Source organism: Anthonomus grandis, chromosome 7 (genome assembly GCF_022605725.1).
Source record: "Anthonomus grandis grandis chromosome 7, icAntGran1.3, whole genome shotgun sequence".
Lineage (NCBI taxonomy): Eukaryota > Metazoa > Arthropoda > Insecta > Coleoptera > Curculionidae > Anthonomus > Anthonomus grandis.
In genome coordinates, this window is record NC_065552.1 from 10,757,907 (window position 1) to 10,779,279 (window position 21,373).

The 21,373-nt window shown below is 29.4% G+C and overlaps 1 protein-coding gene and 1 long non-coding RNA gene across 2 annotated transcripts; one reads left to right on the forward strand and one right to left on the reverse strand.

The window, feature by feature from the left end:
* Positions 1-389: 389 nt before the first annotated feature.
* Positions 390-1,541, reverse strand: LOC126738720 (uncharacterized). Its single transcript, XM_050444159.1, has 2 exons — positions 1,059-1,541; positions 390-888 (listed from the first exon to the last, which is right to left on the reverse strand). Exons 1-2 carry the CDS (start codon positions 1,260-1,262, stop codon positions 667-669), a joined length of 426 nt encoding a protein of 141 aa, XP_050300116.1. The 5' UTR covers positions 1,263-1,541; the 3' UTR covers positions 390-666.
* Positions 1,542-9,733: 8,192 nt separating this feature from the next.
* Positions 9,734-19,441, forward strand: LOC126738228 (uncharacterized). Its single transcript, XR_007661262.1, has 3 exons — positions 9,734-10,042; positions 13,731-14,054; positions 18,562-19,441. It is a non-coding gene; the product is annotated as an uncharacterized LOC126738228 (long non-coding RNA).
* The last annotated feature ends 1,932 nt before the right edge of the window (positions 19,442-21,373 follow it).

Sequence of the window (21,373 nt, forward strand, 5' to 3'; positions counted from 1 at the left end):
AATAATAACATTTTTGACAACATATTTGAAAGAAAAAGTCAATATTTCCTCCAACTTAATTGTTGCCTGGCAACCGAAAATAACAGTAAGGAAATATTCATTTCTGTACTGTAAGGAAATGTTATTTCCATACAGTAAACTTTAGAACATAAATGCGAACAGGTTTTTTCCTAAACAATTTTATTTTTAAAATTTTTAGCACAAACAAGGTTAAGATTATATTTTAAAATTATTAATTATTATTTATTATATTTACTGTTATTTGACAATTAGTACAAGTATTGAAAACTGGAAGAACTTGGGAACTAATAGCATTATTTTATTTAATATTTTCCAAACTAATAATTTTATTTGTATGACAATAACTAATATTGGGTGTTACTGCAGTATTAGTAATATTAGATTTACTTTCTTGATTTTTTTCTGCTGTGAAAATTTTATTTGCAACTTCTTCCTTATTAGTAAGAGACTATTCTATATATCCTTCAGCGACGTTTGTTGATTTCCATCCACCCAGTCTCTTTAAACTAGAAATATCTCCACCAGAATCAACAAGCATTGTGGCAGAAGACCGACGAAAACCATGGTCGGTATATTCTTTCGAATTTGGCAAATTCAAACAACTGGCCACTATTTTAGGTATGTTTCTAAAATGGTGAATTCCTACTACTTTTTCATTTTGGAACTTAAAAAAAAACGAGTGGTATTCATGTCTCTTGGTCTTAAAAAGACATACTTGCGGTATAGATTTAAGTACATTCCGTTTACTATAAATGATCTTGATATATTGGTTTTTGAATCCGGTATGGTAACTAAAAGTTTAGATAGTAGGTCTTGTATATCTTGTACAGTCATTTTAACCAGCTCGTCCATTCTGCAAGCTCCGGAAATTCCAAATATTACAGCTACCTACAACAATAAATAAGCATGTAAAGAATCCAAATATAATTTGAAGTTATGTAAGTTACCTTAATCATTAAATATTCCTTATCTGGAGCTTCCTGAATAAATTTGTTTACTTCTTATTTAGTTAAAATCTTGAATTTTTTTGGCTTATAGGCATGTGCTTGCCGTTTCAGGAATGCCCGAAGTTTTGAATATTTAGATATATCCACATCATGTCTAATATCAAGGGTTGCCTTCAGCATTGAATAATTGGCCCATAAAGTTGAATATTTCATCTTGGAACCAAGCTCCAAGAAGTATGCCATTACAACATTTTCCGAGAAAGAAGTTACATTTTTATTCGTACGGTAGTCCATGAAGCGGTTGTATGCATAGTTATACTTATTTCTAGATTTTACTGGTAACAATTCCAATGATGCAGCATTCACTGTCTCAGTGAGTTCTGGGGGGTTCCAGAAATGGAACAGTTATCATCACTTATCATTTTACACGCTACTTTGGCTTTTTAAAACGTTAAAAAATCAACACTTTGGAAAGACGCCACAAATAAACTTTTCACTCGTCAAGTTTGACAATTTAAAATTATGTACTTCGTTTCCGTAGTTACGAAATAATGTTTTATGGCTTCTTTTATTTAAGGGAAAAATAGTAATGTTGATTTGAAATTTTTAACATGATTAGTAATAATTTACCGTAATTTTTATGATTCCCGATTTTCGGAAAAATAGTATGTAGACCTCGTAGGAAAAGCCACATTCCCGGACTTCGTATTGCCAGTCTCGGCTTGCGCCTCGACTGGCAATTTTTACGATCGCCTGGGAATGTTACGGGAATATATACGGGAATGTTAAGCTTTTCCTACTAGGTATACAATATACTATTTTTATTTAGTAAAGTAATGTTTTATTTATTAAATATAAAAATTACTACATCAAAGACGTAAATTGATCGTCATTTTAAAGCTTTCAAACAAATAGGGATTGCCATTTAATATTATAAAGTTGGCATGGCTGGAAGTGTAGGGGTTAGTCGAAACAAGTTAGCTAATATACTTTTTTTTTGTTTTTCATATATAGCTATTATAAAATAAATAAATAAGTAAATAGATAATGTCTTTATTATATTAAAATATATAAAGGCAAAGTCTAGCCTAGAACTTAAACTAATTTTCAAATTGTCACCATGTTTGTTTCATTTCTCCATGAAAAATAAGTTTATCAATTTTGAGATAAAAGTCGATAAGCTTTTCAAATTTAATTCTTCTTAAGTAAGGATTTCACATTTAAGAAATTGCTAAATAACTATTTTAATTTGTCTATTTTATATGTAAAAAATTAAATTATCGATTAATCTGATTTTAAAATTTCTATTTGCCAAATGGTTTAGTTTGTATATATCTACATTTTAGTGCAAAACGTATCATAAAATAGCATTAAAAATAAATCGCAATAACTGTAGTAAAGTGGATTATAAAGTGTTTATAGCTAGTTTAAAAACTGCTGAAAGCCATTTTAAAAACGATATCCACAATTTTGCAGCTAATTGGAATAGAAATTATTTTGCGTTAAAATTTTGATATATATTACGATTTTGTTACAAACGCTTTAAGTCATAAAATAAATAAAACCTATATAATGGATTATTATAATAATATTATTTTAAAAGTAAGATGAGTTTAATATATATTAAATGAATAACCTAGATAGATAAAATATGAACTTGATTGAAAGGAAACACGCAGATATATATGTTATCTAAACTCTTCTCCACAAGTGATAAGATAAGACTTAACTTTTAATAATGATTTATTTAAAAAAAATATCCAATATTAACTTCTTAAGTAAGAAAATGTATGGTAACAGTAACTAAGTTAATATTAGAAACGTCTGTATAACCCTAAGTTTAGCAAAATTAATTTTACTTTTTTTGCCTCTTATAAACCTTCTCCCACTAAAATTTAACTACCCTAATAAAAAAAAATTATTAAATTAATTTCATATCCTATCCTTTTATGTTATGCATTCAATACAGTTTTATATACCTTTTTAATTTAAATCATTTTATATTTTATAAAACCTATTAATCCTCCTAATATAAGCTTTTATATATAATTAGCGATCTTCTTCTCCTTCTTGATTTAGATGTATAAAATATGAGATTTATTCTTTTTGATCTACTTTATACATTTTTTGCTAACGATTTATGTTATTAGAATCTTCATGGAAAACTTGAAAAGCCAATAATTAAAAATTGTTCGAAATGAGTCTTTATTTCATATCTGATTTCTTTAATCGTGAAGAAATAGTCCATACTTGCAGTAAAGTCGTAGATTAAGGCAAGATCAAAATTCTGCAGTCCCCCTCTACTTATTTATTAAACATTCAGTTAATTTAAAATTCTTGACATGTTTCGGACATAGTAGTGTTCATGATCAGAGGACAAAAGGTTTGAAATTGGTATTAGATATACGCCCTAGGGTTTGATTCCATGTCAAAAAAACCCTGTAATATTGTAATAATAAATAGAGGGTTTTTTTGACATGGAATCAAACCCTAAGGCGTATATCTAATACCAATTTTAAACTTTTTATCCTCTGATGATGGACACCAATGCGTCCGGAACAAGTCATGCATTTTAAGTTAACTGAATGTTTAATAAATAAGTGGAGAAAGACAGCAGGATTTTTACATTTAAAATGAAATCGTGTAAAAATATGAAACGGTAATAAAACCAGCATGTTGACGAACGACAATGGGTCTAAAGATGAAGATCAAGATATTTGTATCATTTGTTCTTTACTTTTCTAGATAATATTAGCCCGTGAAGTGGTAGAACAAATCAAAAACTATTTGGTTAGGCTTGCGTCAGATGTTAAGAAAATAATATCTTGAAAATTGAATGAATATCACAAAAGATGTTATATAGATGTTAAAGAAAATATTATGGCTATGGTTAATAACAATCCAAAAACCAGCACCAGAAGAGTGACTAATGCGTTTAATATATTTTGGCAGGTGGTTTAATTAAAACTTCATTTAAAAAACATTCACATTTGGACGGTTGCAAATCCAAAAATGGGTAAAGGTAGTCCTAATCAATCGCATTATTGGTGGCCTGATTTTAATCTTGTCGTTTATTATATCCTATAAACAATTTATAGGATTTTAAACCTAATTGTTAGTTTTTTTATTTTATCCATTCTATTACTTAAAAAATTTACATTTTTTATTTTGTACTTTAATTTTCTATTTAAAACAGTATCTATAATTTTTTTTATAATACAATTTGTAATACGATTCTAAAATATTACCAGACCATCTGAACGCAGACCTTTCTGATCAAGTTTAACCTAAATGTTTCGTATTAAAGTTTTCGTCCAAAAAATGAGGTATTCATTTTTAATAACTACGTTTTTTTTTAATTCAGTAATGAAAGAAAAAAAATTCAAATATGACAAGTTTTAGGGCACTATATTATCCTGCAATTTTTAAGGAACTTTGACCTATTTTTCTCATTTTAGTACTCTTATGCATTTCATCATTCCTTCCATATTGGGCACTCATATTTTATATTTTATAAGTTTTTAAATTTAGTTTATTAAACAACTACTGCTCGAAATGACCGATAGCCAATATTTATATAGTTGTTTTACAAAGTCTACTTGTAGGTGTGTACGTACTGTTCCACGTACTTCCTATCAATTTTTGGTAATGCATTGAGCTAGATTAGTAAGGTTACAAGCCCCCAAAATAATGTGCGTTTTTTCACAGATATTTTAAATCAAATGATAAATTCATAAAGAACCATCCTAAAATTCCCCAACTTAAACCAAAAATAATTTTATAAATCTTAAATTGATATCGAACAAATATTTAGATATCAATCCATTATATATACAATTTTAAATCATAGTATTAATTAATAATAATCAAGTCTTAATTAATTATGCGACAACAGCGTAAGTTTATAAGTAAACAAGGCTTACTAATGTAATATTATCATACAAAATACAAATAACAAAATTATTTTATATTATTAATTGAATTAATAAAACTAATATTAAATATAATAAAACTATTATATTTTCCAAAAAATAATAAATGTGTATTAAATCTAAAAAATAAAAAATATGATGAGTCACGAGTAATAAATGTAAGAATGTCAGTAATGTGAAATATTTTATTCATTTTAAAAAACACACTGTGTCTGTAATAAATGTTGTTAAACAATACTATGTTAATTATTATTAACACTTTTGAATTATTCTTTAAAAACTGCTTTTAAGAAAAAAATGGCCTTTAACGCCAATTATCCTTCATGTGTTTGCGTTGCTTGCTACTAGTTCATCCAGAGTAGGTTTATCCTGTTTTAACCGCAGAGCTAATACTATCTAAATAAGGTTTTGGAAGGATTTTATCGATAACTACGGCTTACGTACACTAGAATAGCAATCACTGAGAAAACTCCCATCAAGGAGTTTTTTTAGCTAAGAAAAAAAGAATTTAAAAATTGAAGAATATTAAGAGAATAACAAAGTTTTTTTTTTTAATATATCTGGGCCTAAAGGATATTTCCATTCGATTAATAATACGACATTAACTAAAAAAACAGGTGATGTAATTGATTAAATTTTTTTTATTTTATCCTGCTGAAATTAAGTTTATTTTGGATAATAGAAAATTTCATAGATTTTTCTAGGGTTTTAAATGGGCCAGGTACTATACTTATTCTATCTGCTTGCTTACTTACTGAATACTAATGTTTAAACTGAACTAATTTTTTTCTATAATAATATTCTAATATTAAGCATATTTTCATTATAAATGGGGTTTGTTATAGATATATTTTCTCCGTTACCTACGACTTCTTCGATTGACTTCGAAAAAAATATTTACTCACAAAAAATTTAAACCAGCGATAGTTCAATTGGTATATCTGCTAATGTAAATATGTTATCATTCACTCAATTGTAACCTTCTATAAATTTGTAATTTGCTTTAATGAAGAATATCAAAATGTAAATAAAACAATTGCATTAAAAGAATATACCATGTATTCTGAAAGCAAATAAATTTTAATAAACTCTGTATTTATAAATGTTTTATAATTGGTAATTATTACTGTCTTTCTTATAACAAAATGTACATAGGCGAAATCGAGCCTAAGGCTAATCAAATTAAACTGCAATAACCAAATACCAAAATAGTAAAGTAAAAAATACCAATATACAGGTTTAAGAAAAATTACCAGAATAATTTTATTATATTTATATAATAATTTTTTCGACATAATTTTAAACAATTTTTTGTCATATCTAAATTCATTAAATTTTTAGAAATTGATGTTTCAAATAATAACGGATAACGAAGCGACTTTCAAACATAGTCGTATTTACCTTAGCAACAAATAAGGCGCGACCATCGTTACTAATGCATAATCAATAATTTGACATCTGAAACTCAAATTTTAATCGAAATAAGGACAAAATATAGCATGTTCTTTTTACTTAATGAAGCGAAGAGAATTGATATTTTAATTTTAAGGGACTTTGGCAATAAATAGAGATCATATCAAGAGGTATTTTATATTTTCTATGATTTACATCCAGACAGACAGATTTAAAAAAATGCAGTTTTTTGAATTATTGAGCGTTACGGACTGACTGATTATAGAGGAATGTAGATATAGAGTAAAACCAACTGAGAGAAAAAGCTAAACATTTTGCTTGAGATAAAAGAAAGTCCAAAACAATCCACCAATGAGCTTGTTTTGGATCATGAAATTAATTAAAAATTTGTACGAGCGTCGTTATACTTAGAAAATGCATTCATCTAAGGTTACTATTGCACAAGAGATTTTTGACGTTGAGTGTGGTCAAAGGTTAAAATTCTGCGAGAACCCATAATTTTCAAACAATATTGTGTTTTCGGATAAAGCGACTTTTAAACTACCCGGTTTGCAGAAAAAATTAATGTCTGAGCTGGATTGCTTGCGGGACATGTAATTGGACCCTTTTTTATCAAAAGAAATTTGACTGGTGATCGATACCTTCAACTACTTTGGTAAGAAATAGTTACAGCAATTTAACCAATTTAAATGCGGATATTAACCTGATCAGCAAGATGTAGCTCCTCCACATTTTACTCGAGAATTTAGAAAATATTTGGATGTCATTTTCTCAAATCGATACAAAAAAGAGGATATCTAAAATGGACCTCACGCGGAGGACCGGTAATCTTTCGCCAATTGATTTCTTTTATTAGGATCACCTGAAAAATATACTTTATCAAAACAAATCCAAAAATTTGGAAAAATTAATAATAGAGAGAACATTTTTAATGAAAGTGTGAGAATAACAAAGAAAATGGTCTTAAATACCTAAAGATAGTTTTGCGATACTTTTTATCATTGTCAGTTAGTAAATGGGGGTCATTTCCAACACTTATTAAATAATATAGCTGGTTTGCCATGATTTATTGTAGGTTTTTATTTAAAGTTTAAGTTATAAATCATTTATTAAAGTTTAAGGTTACTCAAAAAACTCTTTCTTGTAAATGACCAATTGTAGGAAATTAATGAAGTAGTTATATAGTGAAATTTTTTTTAATTGCGTCGACAATCAAAATAAATAAAAATTAACAAAGTGTTTCTTTTGAAAAAAAATATAAGTATCATTCCTGGCTTTGTGAGCGACTCTATATATTTTAATTTATCACCGATATGTAACTTTTTAACATTTCTACAATTTTTATAAAAAAAAATTTTTGTTAACCATTGTATATTTTAATATAATATACCATTTGGCTAATTTTTCATAACCCTGCATGCCGATTGCTTAGGCAGATAGCAATTATGAAAACCATGAGATTTATTAAATTTGCACAAGCAATAATACATAAAAAATATATTTACCTATTTCTCCTTCAAATTAAAAGAAAAATGTATAACATGAGGAAGTAGGATTTTGATTTTATTTTAAATTGTTTTAAATTTTATTTTATTTTGTTTTTTATACACTGAAACAAAATTAAAAAGAAAATATCTGTGAATTAAAGCCGACGAAAACGAGAAGCCGATAATTTATTTATACTTGTTTGATCGACGTTGTACACATCCCTTCAAAAACTAAATTATACACAAAAAAAAATTCTCTACACAGAATCGTTCATGCATACGATTTATTTCTGGACCAAATTTTCATTTTAATATACAATTTGGTGATAGATAGTACATAATATGAATCGAATTTTTTACTATTTAAAATTTGTCTAAAAAACGCTTTATGTACCAGGGGCGAATCCAGTGCTCATTCTTGGGAAGAATTTTTTTTTTCCAACATATTTAGCATTATAATCTATTTTTAGCAAAATTTTAAAAGAAATGTTGAAAAATAAATTAGTAAAAAAGTATTACTATTTTAAACTAAGTATATGTCCCTGTTTTAGTTTATTCCTGATGCTCGTCTTACCTCACTTCCTTATAGGATGCTTACAGGGTTCTGATAAATGCAGTTTTTATTATAGACTTTTAGGTTTGGTACTTGTTACTGCTTAATATTATAATTCTTGATACTTCAGTATTCTTTTAATGTTTCGGATTATGAAAAACCTGGAAGATTCCTGAATCTTCAAAAGAGAAAATCGTTGTCGTAAATCCTTTTTAACATTTTCTGATTCGGCGTTAAGATTATTATTTATCGGCAGTTCAGTCATTACTTACCGTTGAAGATCTCTGGTAAAGGGTTTTGTTGATGTCTATTTTAGTAGATAAATAATGGTAATATATGTATGAAAGATTCTGTCCAGGATAGGTAGTCTCGACTAAACCGATATTCCTATGTTCCCACTGACGTTCTTTACAAACCTATCTAGAAGCGGCTTCAAACCGTCATCATCTGACTTGTTGTTAATTTGATTGTGCGCCTTGTGGTACAGGAAGCCATTTACCCTAGCTGCGGTCTTATTCTATATGATAAAGGTATTATCTGTATTATAAATGCTCAGATTCCATGCTTCTTAAGCCATTTCATGTAGATATCTTGTTATATAGGAGCGTCTGCGACTATATTATGCACGCGAGCCCGGGCCCGAAAAATCGTGTTTTTTTGGAAATAAAAATTCATATCTTTGGCTGTATGGCTAGCGAAACGATGAAATTTGGCATAGGGCCTCTCAATACATTGGGAATGATGGATCCGTAAACGAATTTTTTTTCCGGTACCACCAAACGGAGCGGTACTGTCTCAAAGTCAAAAATTCGTAAAAAAATGGGTCAAATTCCTTTCAGACGCGAGAACTCAAATAAAAAGCCTTTAAAAAACTTTAAATTTTTAGGACATAAGGGTCGGTGGGGGCTTAAGAACTGTATACTTTTTGGGCCAGATCGGTATACAGGGTGAGTTGTTATAAGCGAACAAAAGTGACTAAAAAAAAAATTGAAACTTCTCCAGAGGCTAAAAAAAAATTTTTATAAAAAAAGTGTTTCGGCGAAAAGACTTCATTTTATATGAGATTTGACATACTTGGAGCTTTTTTTTGTAAAAAATTTATTTTACGAGTTCTGGCAATTTCAGTTTTTTGGGATTTTCCGCCAAACGATACTTATTTTGGGAAAAATTTTTTTTTCAAAAAATAACTTCATCCTTTACCTTTCATATGCCATATAACCGAAATTTTTGGGAACCATACAGGGCGAGCAATAATGAACTTTACCCATGAAGGTCCGACCTGAAAATCACATTTTATTTAATAACTTTTTAGTGGTGGCACCTGGACCATTTATATTCTCAGGCATTAAATACTTTAATAACCCTAATATTTATGTAAAATTACAATCTTCCAACATTAATAGGTTCTGAGCAATTCGAATTTTCGCGTTTAATTCATTTGCCACGTCCCTGTACATGGTGAAAAGATCAGACATCATCTAAAAGATCCGAAATTTTGTTTTACAACACATACTAAAATTTCAGGGTTCCAGCGATAGTACAAGTACCCGAAAAATGCGATTTTATGAAAAAAGTCCATTTTTTTGCGTTTTTGCAGGTAATTGGAGGTGTCAACCTAAACTCTGATGAAATGGCTGGTGGGAACAATACTTTGACGCATGGTGGATACAAATTTTTTGCTCGTGACAGGTGGCCGGGACTTGGTTGGGTTTTTTGTAAAATTATGAATGAAAATGAACCGGAAACGATCAGGGAAAGGAAGCACCGAATCAGAAAATGAATGGGCTTTCCGAATCTGTGCATATCAATTGGGGAAATTGTGTATTGCGGCCAGGAAAATTCGGCAAACATTTTGACGTCTTCGAAAAATGCCGTTTTTTTGAAATGTCAGTGTCTTTATACCGGGGTGAGACGAAATGAAATTTGCCCGATTATTTTATTAAAATTATTCGAATATATACACGGGTCAGTCGTAATGATCTATTTAATTTAAAATAAAAATTTAGATATTAGGTGAGTTTTTACTATTTAGTTTATTATTAGTAAATGTTAACAATTCTTAAACATTGCTTTTGGGATATAAATAAAAAAATTTTGAAATTATTGATTTTTAAGGTTAGTCGAGTATCATAACTTTTTTGGTATTGGTGCGATTTGGTTGAAATTTGGTACCTAGTACCTATTTCGGATAAGATTACTAAATTTTTACAGATATTTGACATGACTATATTTTAAGGTCACGTGACTACCTTAACTTTCTTCCTATTTGTCCGATTTGATTGAAATTTGGTATTTGGGGTTTATTTAGGATGCAATTATTAATTTTTCACAGATATTTGACATTTGACTTCCAGGTCACGTGACTATTGTAACTTTTTTGCTATTGGTCTGATTGGGTTCAAATTTGGTATTTGGGCTTTATTTAGGATGCAATTATTAATTTTTGACAGATATTTGACATTTCACTTCCGGGTCACGTGACTATTGTAACTTTTTTGCTATGAGTCCGATTGGGTTCAAATTTGGTATTTATGCTTTATTTAGGATACAATTAATAAATTTTAACAGATAATTGACAAATTATATTTTAAAGCCACGTGACTTTCATAATTATTTTGCTACTGATCCGATTGGGTTGAAATTTAGTATTTAGGCTTTATTTAGGATGCAAGTAATAAATTATGACAGAAACTTGACATATTGAATTTTAAAGTCACGTGACTTCCATAACTTTTTTGCTATGGGTCCGATTGGGTTCAAATTTGGTATTTGGGGTTTATTTAGGATGCAATTGTTGATTTCTTACAAAATTTTAAAATATTAAGTTCTAGGGTCACGTGATTATCTAAATTTCCTATTCGATTGAATTTGCTATTAGATGTTTTGTATATATTTATCGATAATATTTTTTATTACCCTATTCCTTTTATCTTAATTAGTTAAATTATTTCTTAAATTTGCCTTTAAAAAAAAATTGAAAAATCATCGGTTTGAATACATAGGCTTTAAAGGGAACTTATCTTCTTTCATAATATTGTAGCATTATTATAGATTTTGAAAAATTTTGTCATTAAGCTTTTTCATTACTTTTTAAATGATCTTTAGCTAGAAAAAAGAAATTTTGAATTTGGAACATGTTTTGAAAAAAATTTCATTTTGTGCCGGATTTTGTTCGAAAATCGAAAAATGCAAAGAAATAGGTTTTCTGTTCATTTTAGAGTCAAATCGATAATAACCTTTTTGAAAGGTATCCTGAAGTAGTACAAGATAGAAAAATAAAAAGTTGAAATTTTTCCATAGGGCTCTTGATAATTCGATATTTATGTTTAATAGTTTTTTCCAATTTTCTCCGATTGTATAATAGCTAGAACCGATTCGTTTTAACGCACGGATACCTCGTAATATTCCCGAAAACTTTTGTTTAAGACAAAAAGTTGTCAGAGTTATATTTTATTTAAAAAAAAATAAAAACCATTTTTTCGCAATTTTTCATGGCTATACCCCTTTCGATTTTCGACCAAAAAAAAATTTTTTTTTTCTTGGGTTTTTTTTACTTGAAATTGCCAACTTAGGGCTTACATTATAATTTGTCAATAATTATTTTAAGAAAAAAAAATTATACCGTGGGAAAAAACCAGTTTTCTTTTGTTTTTCCCACATTTTTACTAATATCTCGGCTTCTATAGCTTCGATTCAATTCATTGATGGTTTCTTTTATTTCTTATTCTCCTCAATTCTTTTGATATTTTATTACTATTACATTTCAAAATAAAAAGAAAAATTAAAACAAATCGACGTAAAATCCCTGTTTGTTCTATTTCAAAAAATAGACCCTTATGGGAACTTCTCTCTGAATTTGGTATTTATGGTTTATTTAGGATACAACTAATAAATTATGACAGATAACTGACATTTAAGTTTCAGCCTAGGTCACGTGACTACCGTAACTTTTTTGCTATTGGTCCGATTCTGTTCGAATTTGGTATTCAGGCTTTATTTAGAATACAATTAATATACTTTCACAGATATTTGAAATATAAGACAGTATATTGACACACAACGCGACTATATAACAAATTATGGTTCTTTGAAGCATGATACCCCAACAACTGGTCCTCTCTTTCCTCGGCAGGTAAACGTTAGCCTCTCCGACTCACCTAAGTACACCTGATAATTTTTGATTTTTTTTTTAAATTCCCTTATGGCTCTTCACAGACAAGACCTAAAGGTTCCAAACTGGTCCCCACGGACCAAAAGTATAGGAGCGAAGCGACTATACTTGTTATATAGGAGCGTCTGCGACTATATTATGCACGCCACCTCGGGTCCGAAAAATCGTGTTTTTTTGGAAATAAAAATTCATATCTTTGGCTGTATGGTTAGCGAAACGATGAAATTTGGCATAGGGTCTCTCAATACATTGAGAATGATGGATCCGTAAACGATTTTTTTTTCCGGTACCACCAAACGGAGCGGTACTGTCTCAAAGTCAAAAATTCGTAAAAAAACGGGTCAAATTCCTTTCAGACGCGAGAACTCAAATAAAAAGCCTTTAAAAAACTTTAAATTTTTGGGACATAAGGGTCGGTGGGGGCTTAAGAACTGTATACTTTTTGGGCCAGATCGGTATACAGGGTGAGTTGTTATAAGCGAACAAAAGTGACTAAAAAAAAAATTCAAACTTCTCCAGAGGCTAAAAAAAAATTTTTATAAAAAAAGTGTTTCGGCGAAAAGACTTCATTTTATAAGAGATTTGACATACTTGGAGCTTTTTTTTGTAAAAAAATTATTTTACGAGTTCTGGCATTTTCAGTTTTTTGGAATTTTCCGCCAAACGATACTTATTTTGAGAAAATTTTTTTTTTCAAAAAATAACTTCATCTTTTACCTTTCATATGCCATATAACCGAAATTTTTGGGAACCATACAGGGCGAGCAATAATGTACTTTACCCATGAAGGTCCGACCCGAAAATCACATTTTATTTAATAACTTTTTAGTGGTGGCACCTGGACCATTTATATTCTCAGGGATTAAATACTTTAATAACCCCATTATTTGTGTAAAATTACAATCTTCCAACATTAATAGGTTCTGAGCAATTCGAATTTTCGCGTTTAATTCATTTGCCACGTCCCTGTACATGGTGAAAAGATCAAACAACATCTAAAGGATCCGAAATTTTGTTTTACAACACATACTAAAATTTCAGGGTTCCAGCGATAGTACAAGTACCCGAAAAATGCGATTTTATGAAAAAAGTCCATTTTTTTGCGTTTTTGCAGGTAATTGGAGGTGTCAACCTAAACTCTGATGAAATGGCTAGTGGGAACAATACTTTGACGCATGGTGGATACAAATTTTTTGCTCGTGACAGGTGGCCGGGACTTGGTTTGGTTTTTTGTAAAATTATGAATGAAAATGAACCGGAAACGATCAGGGAAAGGAAGCACCGAATCAGAAAATGAATGGGCTTTCCGAATCTGTGCATATCAATTGGGGAAATTGTGTATTGCGGCCAGGAAAATTCGGCAAACATTTTGACGTCTTCGAAAAATGCCGTTTTTTTGAAATGTCAGTGTCTTTATACCGGGGTGAGACGAAATGAAATTTGCCCGATTATTTTATTAAAATTATTCGAATATATACACGGGTCAGTCGTAATGATCTACTTAATTTAAAATAAGAATTTAGATATTAGGTGAGTTTTTACTATTTAGTTTATTATTAATATATGTTAATAATTCTTAAACATTGCTTTTGGGATATAAATAAAAATTTTTTGAAATTATTGATTTTTAAGGTTAGTCGAGTATCATAACTTTTTTGGTATTGGTGCGATTTGGTTGAAATTTGGTACCTAGTACCTATTTTGGATAAGATTAATAAATTTTTACAGATATTTGACATGACTATGTTTTAGGGTCACGTGACTACCTTAACTTTCTTCCTATTTATCCGATTTGATTGAAATTTGGTATTTGGGGTTTATTTAGGATGCAATTATTAATTTTTCACAGATATTTGACATTTGACTTCCAGGTCACGTGACTATTGTAACTTTTTTGCTATTGGTCTGATTGGGTTCAAATTTGGTATTTGGGCTTTATTTAGGATGCAATTATTAATTTTTGACAGATATTTGACATTTCACTTCCGGGTCACATGACTATTGTAACTTTTTTGCTATGAGTCCGATTGGATTCAAATTTGGTATTTGTGCTTTATTTAGGATACAATTAATAAATTTTGACAGATAATTGACAACTTATATTTTAAAGTCACGTGACTCTCATAACTCTTTTGCTATTGATCCGATTGGGCTGAAATTTAGTATTTGGGCTTTATTTAGGATGCAAGTAATAAATTTTGCCAGAAATTTGACATATTGAATTTTAAAGTCACGTGACTTCCATAACTTTTTTGCTATGGATCCGATTGGGTTCAAATTTGGAATTTGGGGTTTAATTAGGATGCAATTGTTGATTTCTTACAAAATTTTAAAATATTAAGTTCCAGGGTCACGTGACTATCAACATTTCCTATTCGATTGAAATTTGCTATTAGATGATATATATATATTTATAGATAATATTTTGTATTACCCTATTCCTTTTATCTTAATTAGTTAAATTATTTCTTAAATTTGCCTTTAAAAAAAAAATTAAAAAATCATCGGTTCGAATACATAGGCTTTAAAGGGAACTTATCTTCTTTCGTAATATTGTAGCATTATTATAGATTTTGAAAAATTTTGTCATAAGGCTTTTTCATTACTTTTTGAATGGTCTTTAGCCAGAAAAAAGAAATTTTGAATTTGGAGCATGTTTTGAAAAATTTTCATTTTGGGTCGGATTTTGTTTGAAAATCGATAAATGCAAATAAATAGGGTTTCTGTTCATTTTAGAGTCAAATCGATAATAACCTTTTTGAAAGGTATCCTGAAGTAGTACAAGATAGGAAAATAAAAAGTTGAAATTTTTCCATAGGGCTCTTGATATCTTGATATTTATGATTAATAGTTTTTTACAATTTTCTCCGAATCTGTGATAGCTATAATCAATTAGTTTTAACATTCAAATACCTCGTAACATTCCCTAGAACTTTTGTTTAAGACAAAAAGTTGTCAGAGTTATAGTTTATTTAGAAAAAAATAAAAACCATTTTTTCACAATTTTTCATGGCTATACCCCTTTCGATTTTGGAGCAAAAAAAAAATTTTTTTTTCTTGGGTTTTTTTTACTTGAAATTGCCATCATAGGGCTTACATTATGATTTGTCGATTATAATTTTAACAAAAAAAAACGGTACCGTGGGAAAAAACGAGTTTTCTTTTATTTTTTTTCACATTTTTACTAATATCTCGACTTCTATAGCTTCGATTCAATTCATTGATGGTTTCTATTATTCCTTATTCTTCTCCTGTTAATTCTTTTTATATTTTATTACAATTGCCTTTCGAAATAAAACTGAAAAATTTTAAAAATCGACGTAAATACATAGACTCTTATGGGACCTAATTTTACCTTTATATTGTGCCACTCGTATAAATCGTGGAAATTTTTGTTATTGGGCTTTTTTGCTAGTTTTTGAATGGTCTTTAACCAGAAAAAAGAAATTTTGAATTCGGAGCATATTTTGAAAAAATTGTCATTTTGACCCCGGATTTTGTACGAAAATCGAAAAATGCAAAGAAATAGGTTTTCCGTTCATTTTAGAGTCAAATTGGTAATAATCTTTTTTAAAGATACTCTGAAGTAGTACAGGATAAAAAAATAAAAAATTAAAATTTTTCCATAGGGTTCTTGATAATTCGATATTTATGTTTAATAGTTTTTTCCAATTTTCTCCGATTGTATAATAGCTAGAACCGATTCGTTTTAACGCACGGATACCTCGTAATATTTCCGAAAACTTTTGTTTAAGACAAAAAGTTGTCAGAGTTATATTTTATTTATAAAAAAATAAAAACCATTTTTTTTTAATTTTTCGTGGGTATACCCCTTTCGATTTTCGACCAAAAAAAAAAAAATTTTTTCTTGGGTTTTTTTTGTGAAAATTACAAGTTTAGGGCTAAAACTAAAATTTGTCATAAATTATTTTAAGAAAAAAAATTATACCGTGGGAAAAAACCAGTTTTCGTTTGTTTTTCCCACATTTTTACATATATCTCGGCTTCTATAGCTTCGATTCAATTTATTTATGGTTTTTTTTATTTTTTATTCTTCTCCTGTCAATTTTTTTGATATTTTATTACTATTACATTTTAAAATAAAAAGAAAAATTAAAACAAATCGACGTAAAATCCCGTTTGTTCTATTTCAATAAATAGACCCTTATGGGAACTTCTCTCTGAATTTGGTATTTATGGTTTATTTAGGATACAACTAATAAATTATGACAGATAACTGACATTTGAGTTTCAGCCCAGGTCACGTGACTACCGTAACTTTTTTGCTATTGGTCCGATTCTGTTGTAATTTGGTATTTAGGCTTTATTTAGGATACAATTAACATATTTTGACAGATATTTGAAATATAAGACAGTATATTGACACACAACGCGACTATATAACACATTATGGTTCTTTGAAGCATGATACCCCAACAACTGGTCCTCTCTTTCATTTGCATATAAACTTTGGCCCCCCCGACTAACCAGACTTAAGTACTCCTGATAATTTACAATTTTTTTAAAGAAATCCTCTAAGGCCCATCACTGACAGGACCTAAACGTTCCAAACTGGTCCCCACGGACCCAAAGTATAGGAGCGAAGCGACTATACTTGTTATATAGGAGCGTCTGCGACTATATTATGCACGCGAGCCCGGGCCCGAAAAATCGTGTTTTTTTGGAAATAAAAATTTATATCTTTGGCTGTATGGCTAGCGAAGCGATGAAATTTGGCATAGGGCCTCTCAATACATTGGGAATGATGGATCCGTAAACGAATTTTTTTTCCGGTACCACCAAACGGAGCGGTACTGTCTCAAAGTCAAAAATTCGTAAAAAAATGGGTCAAATTCCTTTCAGACGCGAGAACTCAAATAAAAAGCCTTTAAAAGACTTTAAATTTTTAGGACATGAGGGTCGGTGGGGGCTTAAGAACTGTATACTTTTTGGGCCAGATCGGTATACAGGGTGAGTTGTTATAAGCGAACAAAAGTGACTAAAAAAAAAATTCAAACTTCTCCAGAGGCTAACAAAAAATTTTTATAAAAAAAGTGTTTCGGCGAAAAGACTTCGTTTTATAAGAGATTTAACATACTTGGAGCTTTTTTTTGTAAAAAATTTATTTTACGAGTTCTGGCATTTTCAGTTTTTTGGAATTTTCTGCCAAACGATACTTATTTTGGGAAAATTTTTTTTTTCAAAAAATAACTTCATCCTTTACCTTTCATATGCCATATAACCGAAATTTTCGTAAGCCATACAGGGCGAGCAATAATGAACTTTACCCATGAAGGTCCGACCCGAAAATCACATTTTATTTAATAACTTTTTAGTGGTGGCACCTGGACCATTTATATTCTCAGGGATTAAATACTTTAATAACCCCAGTATTTGTGTAAAATTACAATCTTCCAACTTTAATAGGTTCTGAGCAATTCGAATTTTCGCGTTTAATTCATTTGCGGCGTCCCTGTACATGGTGAAAAGATCAAACAACATCTAAAGGATCCGAAATTTTGTTTTACAACACATACTAAAATTTCAGGGTTCCAGCGATAGTACAAGTACCCGAAAAATGCGATTTTATGAAAAAAGTCCATTTTTTTGCGTTTTTGCAGGTAATTGGAGGTGTCAACCTAAACTCTGATGAAATGGCTGGTGGGAACAATACTTTGACGCATGGTGGATACAAATTTTTTGCTCGTGACAGGTGGCCGGGACTTGGTTGGGTTTTTTGTAAAATTATGAATGAAAATGAACCGGAAACGATCAGGGAAAGGAAGCACCGAATCAGAAAATGAATGGGCTTTCCGAATCTGTGCATATCAATAGGGGAAATTGTGTATTGCGGCCAGGAAAATTCGGCAAACATTTTGACGTCTTCGAAAAATGCCGTTTTTTTGAAATGTCAGTGTCTTTATACCGGGGTGAGACGAAATGAAATTTGCCCGATTATTTTATTAAAATTATTCGAATATATACACGGGTCAGTCGTAATGATCTACTTAATTTAAAATAAAAATTTCGATATTAGGTGAGTTTTTACTATTTAGTTTATTATTAATAAATGTTAACAATTCTTAAACATTGCTTTTGGGATATAAATAAAAATTTTTTGAAATTATTGATTTTTAAGGTTAGTCGAGTATCATAACTTTTTTGGTATTGGTGCGATTTGGTTGAAATTTGGTACCTAGTACCTATTTCGGATAAGATTAATAAATTTTTACAGATATTTGACATGACTATGTTTTAAGGTCACGTGATTATCAAAACTTTCTTCCTATTTGTCCGATTTGATTGAAATTTGGTATTTGGGGTTTATTTAGGATGCAATTATTAATTTTTCACAGATATTTGACATTTGACTTCCAGGTCACGTGACTATTGTAACTTTTTTGCTATTGGTCTGATTGGGTTCAAATTTGGTATTTGGGCTTTATTTAAAATGCAATTATTAATTTTTGACAGATATTTGACATTTGACTTCCGGGTCACGTGACTATTGTAACTTTTTTGCTATGAGTCCGATTGGGTTCAAATTTGGTATTTATGCTTTATTTAGGATACAATTAATAAATTTTAACAGATAATTGACAAATTATATTTTAAAGTCACGTGACTTTCATAATTCTTTTGCTATTGATCCGATTGGGTTGAAATTTAGTATTTGAGCTTTATTTAGGATGCCAGTAATACATTTTGACAGAAATTTGACAGATTGAATTTTAAAGTCACGTGACTTCCATAACTTTTTTGCTATTGATCCGATTGGGTTCAAATTTGGAATTTGGGGTTTATTTAGGATGCAATTGTTGATTTTTTACAAAATTTTAAAATATTGAGTTCTAGGGTCACGTGACTATCAAAATTTCCTATTTGATTGAAATTGGCTATTAAATGATATGTATATATTTGTAGATAATATTTTGTATGATTCTATTCCTTTTATCTTATTTTGTTAAATTATTTCTTAAATTTGCCTTTAAAAAAAAAATTAAGAAATCATCGGTTCGAATACATAGGCTTTAAAGGGAACTTATGTTCTCTCGTAATATTGTGGCATTATTATAGATTTTTAAAAATGTTGTCATAAAGCTTTTTTATTACTTTTTGAGTGGTCTTTCGCCAGAAAAAAGAAATTTTGAATTTGGAGCATGTTTTGAAAAAATTTTCATTTTGGGCCCGATTTTGTTCGAAAATCGATAAATGCAAATAAATAGGTTTTCTGTTCATTTTAGAGTCAAATCGATAATAACCTTTTTGAAAGGTATCCTGAAGTAGTACAAGATAGAAAAATAAAAAATTGAAATTTTTCCATAGGGCTCTTGATAATTCGATATTTATGATTTATAGTTATTTACAATTTTCTCCGAATCTGTGATAGCTATAATCAATTAGTTTTAACATTCGAATACCTCGTAACATTCCCTAGAACTTTTGTTTAAGACAAAAAGTTGTCAGAGTTATAGTTTATTTAGAAAAAAATAAAAACCATTTTTTCACAATTTTTCATGGCTATACCCCTTTCGATTTTGGAGCAAAAAAAAAATTTTTTTTTCTTGGGTTTTTTTTACTGGAAATTGCCAACTTAGGGCTTACATTATAATTTGTCGATTATAATTTTAAGAAAAAAAATGGTACCGTGGGAAAAAACGAGTTTTCTTTTATTTTTTTTCACATTTTTACTAATATCTCGACTTGTATAGCTTCGATTCAATTCGTTGATAGTTTCTATTATTCCTTATTCTCCTCCAGTTAATTCTTTTTATATTTTATTACAATTGCCTTTCGAAATAAAACTGAAAAATTTAAAAAATCGACGTAAAAGCCCGGTTGTCTTATCCCTGTACATAGGCTCTTATGGAACCTAATTTTTCCCTTTATATTATGGCACTCGTATAAATCGTGGAAAATTTTGTCATAAAGCTTTTTTATTAGTTTTTGAATGGTCTTTAACCAGAAAAAAGAAATTTTGAATTTGGAGCATATTTTGGAAAAATGGTCATTTTGACCCCGGATTTTGTTCGAAAATCGAAAAATGCAAAGAAATAGGTTTCCGTTCATTTTAGAGTCAAATTGGTAATAATCTTTTTTAAAGATACTCTGAAGTAGTACAGGTTAGAAAAATAAAAAATTGAAATTTTTCCATAGGGCTCTTGATAATTCGATATTTATGTTTAATAGTTTTTTCCAATTTTCTCCGATTGTATAATAGCTAGAACCGATTCGTTTTAACGCACGGATACCTCGTAATATTCCCGAAAACTTTTGTTTAAGACAAAAAGTTGTCAGAGTTATATTTTATTTTTAAAAAAATAAAAACCATTTTTTCGCAATTTTTCATGGCTATACCCCTTTCGATTTTCGACCAAAAAAAAATTTTTTTTTTCTTGGGTTTTTTTTACTTGAAATTGCCAACTTAGGGCTTACATTATAATTTGTCAATAATTATTTTAAGAAAAAAAAATGATACCGTGGGAAAAAACCAGTTTTCTTTTGTTTTTCCCACATTTTTTCTAATATCTCGGCTTCTATAGCTTCGATTCAATTTGTTGATGGTTTCTTTTATTTCTTATTCTCCTCCTGTCAATTCTTTTGATATTTTATTACTATTACTTTTCAAAATAAAAAGAAAAATTAAAACAAATCGACGTAAAATCCCTGTTTGTTCTATTTCAAGAAATAGACCTTTATGGGAACTTCTCTCTGAATTTGGTATTTATGGTTTATTTAGGATACAACTAATAAATTATGACAGATAACTGACATTTAAGGTTCAGCCTAGGTCACGTGACTACCGTAACTTTTTTGCTATTGGTCCGATTCTGTTCGAATTTGGTATT

Bases quoted from the DNA above. Each gene is read 5' to 3' on its own strand.
- LOC126738720 (XM_050444159.1), bottom strand. From the start codon at position 1,262: ATGGACTACCGTACGAATAAAAATGTAACTTCTTTCTCGGAAAATGTT. The intron at 889-1,058 runs TATAAGCCAAAA...ATATTTGGAATT, and splicing joins TGAAACGGCAAGCACATGCC to TCCGGAGCTTGCAGAATGGA.